The sequence below is a fragment of the Cannabis sativa genome, chromosome 4 (genome assembly GCF_029168945.1).
Source record: "Cannabis sativa cultivar Pink pepper isolate KNU-18-1 chromosome 4, ASM2916894v1, whole genome shotgun sequence".
Classification (NCBI taxonomy): domain Eukaryota; kingdom Viridiplantae; phylum Streptophyta; class Magnoliopsida; order Rosales; family Cannabaceae; genus Cannabis; species Cannabis sativa.
In genome coordinates, this window is record NC_083604.1 from 11,929,191 (window position 1) to 11,940,712 (window position 11,522).

Genomic DNA, 11,522 nt, shown 5'->3' on the forward strand with positions numbered 1-11,522 from the left:
TCCTTTCTTTTTTTTTTTTTTGATAAAATTTAATCACATTAAACACAATTTTTTTTTTTTATATATATATATATAAACTAGGTGATTGTTACGTGCCAAGCCACGTAGTGTTAGTTTTATTTAATATTTTAGTTTTTTATTTTAATTAATAATTAAAATAGTATAATTATTTGAACGATTTGTTTTATAAAAATAAAATATGTGTCAGTATATTTAGTAAGTAAAACATAGTTACGTTATAATAATGTATGTTATTAATAGTAAAATGTACATTAATCTTCTAATTGAAAAAAGTTCTATTATCTCATTTCATATCTAATAATAGCTACACAACTATATATTTATAGACTTTCACATTCTTTGCAAATTACTAATAAGCCCCAATAATATTTTCATATTCTAATATTTTTCAACCTTCTCCTCTTGGTGGTAAAATTAAAAATAAAACTAAAAATAAGCACAAACATATAAGGTAAATACTAATTACAGCCCATTTCATCTTTTTTTTTTATTATTTTTTTAAGCTCAAGCCCAAAAATCTCTAAGCCAACACAATCAATCTTCTTTTATATTATCTTTTCTAGATATTTTATCTGTATTTTTCTTTTTTAAAAAATAAATAAAAATAAGTTTGTTAGAGAGATATGTGGCTAAGATGATTTTTTTAATTTAAAAAGAGATTATTAATATTTAAAAGATTGTTTAATTTTTTGGGTTTAATTATTGGGTTTATTTTTTAATGGGAGATCAAACCTAATCGTTAAATTTAACAGAATATTCTTTTATTTTTAAGTATATTCTGTTAAACCAAGAATGTTAAACCAAGAAATGCCGTTAGATAGGCACTTTTAATATATAAAGATATATAAATTGATCTCATGGTTTATATTTTTATGTTTTATGAATATCATAGAATTCTAACAAAACTAACATATACTAATTAATAATAATAACTCCTTCCAAAGTTTGCACTCGTATATTATACTAGGGGTGCCTTGTACTAGAATTGAGTGGTATTAGGGATTACACAGAGATCCCCATTAAAAAAGATTGCATCTGGAGGATTCTTCCAATCTGCCGTTGCTACGCGATCATGATGACCAGCTTTGTACCTTTTGAAAACCATAACCATCTTAATGCTTGAACCCTTCTTCCCAAATGGTGTCAATGCATCATTGTAGCCTCTCCTTCCCCATACTACCTCCATTTTGTTACCTGCCATTATTATTAATTATTGGCCCAATTAAAAACAATATGTAGTATCAAAATCTTCAAAAGGAAATTATACACACATATATATATATCTATAGTACTTACTGTAAGACTTAGGGGATAAGAACTTATGATTAGCATGAAGGAGTGTTGTAGAGTTATCAAAAGCTGGATGCTCAGCCAACATGATCCAATCTTGATAGTTTTTGGCGTAATTTAGATTGGATATGGTGACTCGAACCTTTCTTTGATGATTTATCACTTGCCAGTTGATGTTTACAGGGCACATGTGTTTCGTACACTCTATTTTCGACACTAATCTATCATGCCTTTTTCTATGTTGTTAGAAAGATAAAAAAAAGAAGTGAATCATTATAAAAATAAACAATATATCTATAATGGATGAAGTTGAAAATAATAAGGTTATTACGTACGTAGAGCATGAATGATTCTGATTTGGGCAGCTGCATGAACAAATTGGGCAAGAAGTGTTGACCCCAAGAGCAGAGGATAAAGAGACACAACACTGATTTGGCACGTCCTTGAATTGGGAGGGTGGTTTGTAGCTGCATTCCACCTTCCAAGTCTCTGAAATTCAATTCAAAAGTAACACATATATAATTTGAGAAGCGTTATATAAATATATATATTTATAAATTTATATATAAGGAATTTTTATTTATATGATTTTTTTCTTTCATCTTATTTTAAAAAATTATTTTCTCTTTAGTAATTATTTACAACTTAGTATTTCAGGCAAGCTATTTTATAAAAGAGCATTACTAAAAAATATTATTGGTGTCTAGCACTCTCCTCAGTATCATATTGTAATTAGTATCGGATCACATATAACTTAACAAAATAGCTTTTAGAAAATATCACTAATCAATCGTGGAGCGCTACCTATAGAAAGCACTGGGTAAGTGTGTTGGGTTTTATGCCCTAAATAAAACTCATTTCAATATAATCAGATTTGCTTATTAATATAGATCAGAAATAACATTTAATGTTGCATGGTTCACATGATTTATTTCATGATTATATGTACATAATGTATAAATTCATCTGAAACCCTTTTCACATACTTGATCCTGTTTATTGTGCCGTCAACACATTGGAAAGTAAACATGACTATGTGAATAAAGTTTCCTAGATTTATCAGACATAGGGTTTTACTGATATGATAATCTACAACAGAGTTTACTTGCATTTGGAGAAGTGCTATGTTCTTTCCAGAGCATTGGTTAAAGTAAAGCTCAGGTTGGATGCATGGAGTATGCATCGGAAGGGACCGATATTGAACTTTGACTTAGATTTATTAAACTTACCGTAATATCTATTCAAGTCAATATCGCCTAGTTGATCCTAGATCAAATGATCTTAATCCTGATATGATTAGGCTCAATCTCGAGAGGCTATTCATGTTCTTTGATTTGTTAGTTAAGCCTACTTTTAGGTCAGGGTGATACGTACATTTTGGGAACACGGTAGTGCAATTGAGTGGGAGCGCTATCATAAACATGGAATCTATAGCTTCTATCTGGCGAATAGTAAGCAAAGGATGATCTCCTTCGAGCTTGACCAAACGAACATAAATGGTGGAGTACTCATTTCACATAAGCTGAAATATCATTTATACGGGGTCAAGTGTTTTAAGGATAAAATACATTGTAGGGTGTAACGGTAATCTAATCCCTTTACAGTGTAGATCATTCATATAGAGGATCTTTGATCACATTAGGATTATAACAATGGATAACTAATGATGTGTCTATATGGTGGAACATATAGAGCATTCTATATACTGAGAGTGCAATTCTAAGTTCTATGCGTGGATTCAACGAAGAATTAATAAGTTAGTGAATTTTAGTGCTAAATTCTTGATCTACTTATTGGAAGCTCGGTTATATAAACCCATGGTCCCCCCACTAGTTGAGATAATATTGCTTGTAAGACTCATATAATTGGTTTTGATTAATCAATTATAATTCTCAAATTAGACTATGTCTATTTGTGAATTTTTCACTAAGTAAGGGCGAAATTGTAAAGAAAGAGTTTATAGGGGCATATTTGTTAATTATGATACTTTGTATGGTTCAATTAATAAATATGATAAATGACAATATTATTTAGTAATTATTTATAGTTATTAAATAGTTAGAATTGGCATTTAAATGGTTGAATTAGAAAATTGGCGTTTTTGAGAAAATCAGATGCAGAAAAGATAAAACTGCAAAATTGCAAAAAGTGAGGCCCAAATCCACTTGTATAGGGCCAGCCACTTTTGTAGGAATTTAAACTGATTTTTTCATTATTTTAATGCCAAATAATTCAAACCTAACCCTAGTGGAATGCTATAAATAGATAGTGAAGGCTTCAGGAAAATCACACTTAAATTTTTCTATTTTTCCTTCAGAGAAAAACCTGAGCCTTTCTCTCTCCCTATCTTTAGCTGCCACTTCTTCTTTCTCTTCCCTCTTGAATTTCGAAATCCTTAGTGTATGAGTAGTGCCCACACACAGCAAGTGATACCTCAATCATAGTGAGGAAGATCGTGAAGAAAGATCATCAGCAAAGGAGATTCAGCATCAAGGATTCAGAGAAAGAGATCCAGGTTCAGATATTGATAATGCTCTGCTACAGAAAGGAAACAAGGGCTAGATATCTGAACGGAAGGAGTCATATTATTCCGCTGCACCCAATGTAAGGTTTCTTAAACTTTATATGTGTTTAATTTATCGTTTTAGAAAGTTCTTATTTAGGATGTTAATAAACATACTTGTGAGTAGATCTAAGATCCTGGTAAAATAAATTTCTAACAAAGTGCCCAATAGCAATGTTCTTTTTAATAGATTTGAGGTTTAATATTATTTTGGACCTTGTATGTTACTATCTTGGGCTTCAAGTTGGAGCGCTACCCTGTATCTTGGGCTTCAAGATCTTGTGTTTTCTCGATATTTAAACTTTTTCCATATTTATCAATTAAAAAAATAAGTTTTGAGTTGAAGTCCTAGAACAAATTAAAATAAATTATTTACTGATTTGTTTTTTTAATGTAACCAACCTGAAGACAATTTCTAGCCCGAAGAGATGTAAAAAATGTACTAAATCTTGTCATAAGACATATAGGTAGATCAGATTATTATTAAGTTTTATTTTGATAAGAAAATAAGCTCAATGTACTATTTGTACTATTTTGAAAAATACATGATCTAATTTTTTATTTAACAAAATAAAGAGTCCCATTGATAATTTTTACAAAATACAGGGTCTAAAATAATATTTATCATTTTTTTCCTTTAAAATTTTAAACTGCCTTTCCATTTTTATAATTTTAATTTTTATAAAAAAAATTAATAATTAACAATTTAAAATTAAATATGACATCTACTTTTAATTAGACAAAAAACCTAACTTAAAGCTTGCAAACCAAAAAAAGTATTCACTGAGACTTAATGATGAGTTTTTAAGTAGATTAAAGAACTATGTTTTAGTAATAAATTGATGAATTTAGATTTGTTTAGGTGAATCCTTAGTCGACAAAGATTTTTCTTTTTCTTCAGCCAGCCCCACCAACCCTTCAATTTAGGCGTGGCTTGGTTGGGATCAGTTTTGCTACTGCGATTAGTCTTGTTATTGTGAAATGGTTTTAAATATCTTTTTATTTAGGCTACTGAGTTGTTGTTTCACCTTCTTTATTTATTCTTCGATAGATAGCCATCAAACATTTGTTAGTGGTTGGAAATAATAAGTTTTTTGCGGTTGAAGGGGTGTACTTATGCAACTTGCACAATAGTTGAGTGTTGAAGCTAGAATTTGTTTTTCTTTTTTTATTTATTTTATAAGGAAGCTAAGAGATTGAATGAACCCACTGAAATAGTTTCTATTGTTGTGTGTCTTCTAAACGGTAGAAGAAACTGAATATAAGTGTTCTCAAGATTAACTTTGATACTACAATGTTTTTCATATAATTTTATTTTAGTTTCTTTTGTCAAACGATCTGGGAATCAGACAACCGATTGGTTAGCTCACTTTTCTTAAGAGTTTTTACAACACATATTGAAATTTCTAACTTTTTTACTTTTTTATTGTGGAGCGAATTTTTTTAAAAAAATACTGTGTACTGTGTTAAGTTTTCACTATTGTTACACGGTTATTTTTTAGTTGTTTTACTGTAGTTTTAATTGTTCTGTATTGTTGTTTTACGATTCTTTTTGTAAAAAGATAATATTTTTATAAAAAATTTCATGTGACATTAAAATTGTAATTTTTTACACAAAATCTAATATTTTTGTAAAGAACCTTTTTTTTCTTATTCTTCTGATGGTATTTCTATTAATGGGGATGTCTTAATTGAATTCCAAGCTATTATTTTAATTAGTAGCTATCAATAAAATTGAATAATTTCTTAAAAGAAACAAAAAGAAAATTAAGTATTAACTTTATTTGGGTAAATAATTATTATTATAATTACTATGAAGATTTTGAAGAAGGATCGTTAAAAATATTTCCATGTACCATTTTTATTTATAACATGTAGAGAAATTTCTGTATATATATTTATATTAGTGTATTTTTTTATTTTAGCAAACATCTCAACAGTTTTAAAAATAAATTAAATAATTTGTGGTGTTAAAAATATTGGGTTCAAACAATCAATTGCTTACTTATTTATTTACATTTATACGTGTGAAATTAATTAATTAAACGATCTTTTTTTAAACCCTAAAATATTTATAAAAAGAAATTAAAAATTGGTGAGATGCGCTATAAGTACATGTATACACACTATCATAAATTATAACTTTTTAAGTGTAATATAAATATAATTTTTATTTTGTATGAGTAACTTATTGGGAAATAATTATTTCATAAACTATTTTTCTAACTTTTTTTTTTTTTTTCAAATTTACGGTTTGGGTTTCTAAAGTGGTTTCTATACGATTTTTTGTTTCAATTTAGGTTGCAGCGCTAGTTGCAATAGGAATTTCTATGTAGAATTTCGTAAAATTGCAAAAAAAATTATTTTGAAGTGTAAAAATGAAATGAAAAAGCCCTTAACTTAAAATTATTATTTTGTTTTTGTAAGAACATAAAATTATTTAAAAATTAAATATAATATATATCTACATGAAAAACCTCTTTATTTTTGTAATATATATCGACATGAAAAACATATTTATTTTGTATGATTAACTAGAAATTGTTATTTTGTTTTTGTAAGAACAAAATTATTATTTTAAGTTTAAATTTATTTTAAAAACTAGATAATATATGCTAGGAAGTGTGTTGGATGGGTGACACATTCAATTCCTAGAACCGCAAAGCCTTTGAACTTGTTTGGTTGTGTTTTCAATTTTTAGTTTTTAAAATTGTGTTTTTAAAAGTGAGAATAGAAAACAATTTTTTTGTCATTTTAAAAATTTAATGGTGTTTGGCACAAATTTTTTTAAAACTATTTTTAAATTTTTTTCATATTAAAAAAAAATCAATATTTTAACACTATACCATGACATGAATCTATTTGGGTCCGGGTTTGATTTGGGTCTAGGATCCGAGTATGTGAGTAAAAATGTAAAATATAATATGTTAAACAAAATAAAACTATTTTTAAAAATTGAAAATAACATTTTGATGTTTTTAATTTTCTAGTTTTTTAAAACTCAATTTTTAAAAAACTGTTTTTAAAATTTTTGCCAAACAACTCCTATTAGTTTTTAAAAATTGTTTTCTGTTTTTCAAAACTAAAAACAGTTTTTAAGTTTTAAAACCAAACAACCCCTTCGCCATTAATCAAATTTATTTTGTAAAAGTAGTCTTGGCCCGCAAAATTTAGTAGGCTTCAGAAAGAGAAACTATTGGGCTTTATTATATGGTATATTTAAAAATTAATAGGAAAAATGAGTAACTTTAAAAGGAAAAAGGTTGAAGCCCTTGTGCTGATCAATTGGTCAAATTTTTTGACATGGCACGAAACTAATACGAGTTTGAAATACTGACATGACCAAGTAAGACAAAATAAAAATTTTGACACGACACAACACGCAACACGATGTTATAAATTAGCATGACGTACACGATACAAAAATTATAAACTTAAACACGACACAAAATAATAAGTCTGAAAGGCATGGTAAAAATGCTCCGAAAATGATACATAACCACGAATAAATAAGTCCTAATCACAATACATTAAAGAGTAATAATAATAAATATATTTATTAGTTATAAATAAATTGAAATTATAATAAAAATTAAATATAATACGTAATATTATAAATTTATAATTAAAATTATTAAGAAAATGTAAAACTATATATATTAATGGGTGATTCTACAATGCACCCCCTTAAAAGGGATGTATTGATGCACCCTTAACTTATTTCGGCATTCAAAAAAAAAATTTAATCTATTTTTTTTTTTCCATATTCATGCATGTTATAACTATTTAAGATATCTTACAAATTTTTGAGAAATTCGGAATAATTTACAATATAGAAAACAATGTTCAAACAGTCGATTTTATATGCGTATAAAATAAAATAGTCACGTGTGCAATACAATGTTTGAACATAGTTTTCGGCGTGTTAAATATTTCTAAATTTCTTAAAATTTTGCAAGATATCTTAAATAACTATAACGTACATGACCATGAGAAAAAATTTGACTAAAAAATTATTTCGGATGCTAAAACAGATAGAGGTGCATCAATATATCCATTTTAAGAGTGTGCAGTGTAGAATTTCCCTATATTAATTTATTTATTTTGCATGACTTAAATATTGTGTATTTATTAGTAAATATTTAAATTTTTATTAATTCTAATAAGTTATATGTATATAATATTTGATAAAATATCGTTGGGAATTATTTGAAAATATCTGTGATAATTAAAAAAATATTTTAATATAAATCAAAAATGTAAAAAAAAATTGAGCATGAACAATATATATAAAAAGAAAATTTTATACTACACACACTATTTTTGATTTAATTATAAAAAATAATAGTAATAATGTTTTTATTTATTCGGGCATATTTCAATACCCTTATTTATACATTTCTTTCTCTTTCTTCTTTCTATTTTTTTTTTAATTCTCCTCCTACTCTCAAACTTTAAAAATAATTTTTAGGTCACATCCTTACTCGGATGAGCCTAAAAAAAAATACCATTTTGATCTACTCTTCTCTTTAATTAATGTGAACATTTTAAAATATAAAAAACATATATTGTTTCGCTATTTTTAGAAAAAAATCATTTAATTACTAATATAATGATTAGTTATTATTTTATAATTTTTTTATATCCAAATTAACATTCATTTTAGAATTTCGTTAATTGAATTATATTATATTATATAATAATTAATTAGCTTTCAAAATAACAAAAAAATATATGAAATAATTGGTATATAAAAATGGTAGCTTGCTATACTACATGACAACTCATTAGTTTCAAACATAAATTTTTAAAGTAATCACTTAAATATATTTTAAATTATAATCTACCATAATATAACTTAAAAATAACTAATTGATTAGTATACAAATAAGTCTTAGAGGTAACTAAAATGTATCTTAAATTAGATGATATAAAAATAATATTTTTTATGTAAAAGTAACTAATTGGTTTTATTATCAACACTATTAATAACCAAAAAAAAGTTACTTTTAAAAATGCATAAAGATAAAAAAAAAATGAAAAACATTAGAAGAAAATGTCAAATTTAGTTGACAGGGCACGTACGTAAGTAATAGTAGTAGTATTATTATTGTAAATTGAAGTAAAATACGTATATTATTATAAACTACCCTAACAAAAATGGGACGGCCAGAGTAATTCACGCCACAGAGAGGCTACAAACTCCACCATGATTTTTATTTAAGAATGTTGGCACGATTTGAGGCATATTTATTTGAGATTTTTACATTTCACACTATATTTTTGATTTAATTGTCAAAACTAACTTGGAAGGTATTAGTAACGTTTTTCTTAATTTGTTTGGATATGTTTCAATATCCTATATGCATGCATTTGTCTCTTTTATCTTTTTTTCTCATTTTATTAACTTTAAAATAATTTTTGATTACATTGTTACTAAGTTTGTGACTACTTTTCAATATTTTTAAAATGTGAGAAACATATATTTTTTCGCTATTTTAGAAAAAGAAACTATTTAATTACTAATATAGTAATTAGTTATTATTTTATAATTTTTTTTTAAAATCTCAGTTAACATTCATTTTAGATATTTGTTAAATGGATTATATATATTGTAAGGAATGAATTATATTATATTATATGATAATTAATTGGCTTTTGAAATAATAAAAATGTATATAAATAATTTGTATATAAAAATAAAGGAATTATCTCATATACTATTTTTTTAACTTTTTTTTTTTTTCAAATTTACGGTTTGGGTTTAAAGTGGTTGCAGCGCTAGTTGCAATAGGGGTTTCTATACGATTTTTTGTTGCAATTTAAGTTGCAGCGTTAGTTGCAATAGGAATTTCTATGTAGAATTTCGTAAAAATGTAAACAAAATTATTTTGAAATGTAAAAATAAAAAAAACCCCATAAAAATATTACTTTGTTATATTACATGACAATTCAGTTTTAAAAATAATATTTAAAGTAATTACATAAAAGTATTTTAAATTATAAACTACCATAATATAATTTTAAAATAACTAAATAATTACTAAGATGTATATTAATAAATTTGGAGGTAATCAAAACATATCTCAAATTATATAATATAAAAATAATTTTTTTATGTAAACTAATTAGTTTCTTATCAATACTATTAATAATTAAAATATAAATTTAAAAAATGTAAAAAAATACAAAAAAAAAATCAAAAATATTAAATTTAGCTTACATGAAATGTGAATTATAAAATTAGTAATTTTATTATTATAAATTAGGTGACTGTAAATTTTACCTATTTAATTATAGCACGTAACACTACCAAAGCAAGTAAAAATATGAGTCGTTGATATGTTGTTTCCTATTGAAAATTAAAATAAATAGAGGAGAAAGGAGAGGAGTATACTCACTCATGGCTTGGGTGATCCGCCTTCGGTCAGCACTGATGAATCTGGTGTTAGGCACAACACGGGCACGTGAGCAGGAATAGGCGCCATGTGGCGTCCTAAATGTGTAGTTGGTGGGGAGGCGCCAAGTGATGTTGCTACTACCCTCGCCACCCACGGCTATCTGAAACGCCGTCGTTGAGTTATGGTAGCTCTGGACTCGGGAGAGTAGAACCCCTCCCTTACAACAACCGTCGATCTTCTGATTCTGTTTAACCTCATCATCATTAGCCGTCAGATCAAAAATTGTGGGTGCCTTAGCACACGAAGTTGGCACATTCTTCTTGAACCGCCTACAGTTGCCTTGATCCGCTACGCGAGCCCCGATAGTTGTCCATATGATCTCTTTGTGGGCCCACCTCCAGCTCAGCTTCCAACCGGGTGCATCCACCTTCCGATACTTCTGGTAATTGGTGATATTAACCACTGCCTATTATAACATAATTTAAGTAAATGATTAATAATTTGTTATAATTAAAACAGTAGTTAATGAAGTATTAGTAGTGCTAGCATACCACGTAGCCGTCTGGAGTGGGTGAGATAATGTCCCAACGGATGGTGATGTTGCCGAGAGGATCTCGCCAATCGTAGCCGTTGATTTGGTGGAAAGATAGTGAAGAAATGGCCAAAGAGAAAAGACAATGAAGAAAAATAGCTCTGTTCCAGTACATCTTTACTATCATATGCCCTATTACGAGAATAAATTCATTCCGATCTAATAATGAACAGTTGACTAAGATAGATATAAATATGTGTATATATACTCTTCATCAAGAGTATAATTATGTGTTAATTTTTAATTAATGGTGTAATGTATGTATGCACGTGCTTACTCCCTATAATTATGGAATAAAATAATTAAGTCAAAGATTCGTGGCAGCTCAATATCCCAAGAAATTATTGCATCTTAATGATACACATAGTTTCTATTGACAATATTATGTAAGACATAGCTATTAGATATCTTAAAATATTTAATGTTAAAATGTGTTACTACTTAAGGATTTTTTATATTATTTATTTAATTAAAATATAATTTTTTTTAAAAAAATATATTAATAAATTACATCAATAATAATATACCACATTTTATAATGCTTGCCTGTTAACATTTTTCATTAAGAATAGTTAAAAAAAGTAACTATATCTAAGTAATACAGTTTTGAAAACAAACATATTCATAGTAAATTGTAAAAGCTAACATGAGAATT

At 26.7% G+C, this 11,522-nt stretch overlaps 1 protein-coding gene across 1 annotated transcript; it reads right to left on the minus strand.

Moving 5' to 3' along the window:
• On the minus strand, positions 1-11,262 carry LOC115714774 (protein COBRA). Its single transcript, XM_030643528.2, has 5 exons — positions 10,827-11,262; positions 10,276-10,741; positions 1,647-1,800; positions 1,318-1,547; positions 1-1,215 (listed from the first exon to the last, which is right to left on the minus strand). Exons 1-5 carry the CDS (start codon positions 10,992-10,994, stop codon positions 1,001-1,003), a joined length of 1,233 nt encoding a protein of 410 aa, XP_030499388.2. The 5' UTR covers positions 10,995-11,262; the 3' UTR covers positions 1-1,000.
• Positions 11,263-11,522: the final 260 nt, after the last annotated feature.

Excerpts from the sequence above, each read along its gene's own strand:
- LOC115714774 (XM_030643528.2), bottom strand. The coding sequence starts at position 10,994 with ATGATAGTAAAGATGTACTGGAACAGAGCTATTTTTCTTCATTGTCTT. Across the intron at positions 1,548-1,646 it reads CAGAATCATTCATGCTCTAC|AAAAAGGCATGATAGATTAG; the intron begins GTACGTAATAAC and ends CTAACAACATAG. Across the intron at positions 1,216-1,317 it reads CTTATCCCCTAAGTCTTACA|GTAACAAAATGGAGGTAGTA; the intron begins GTAAGTACTATA and ends TAATAATGGCAG.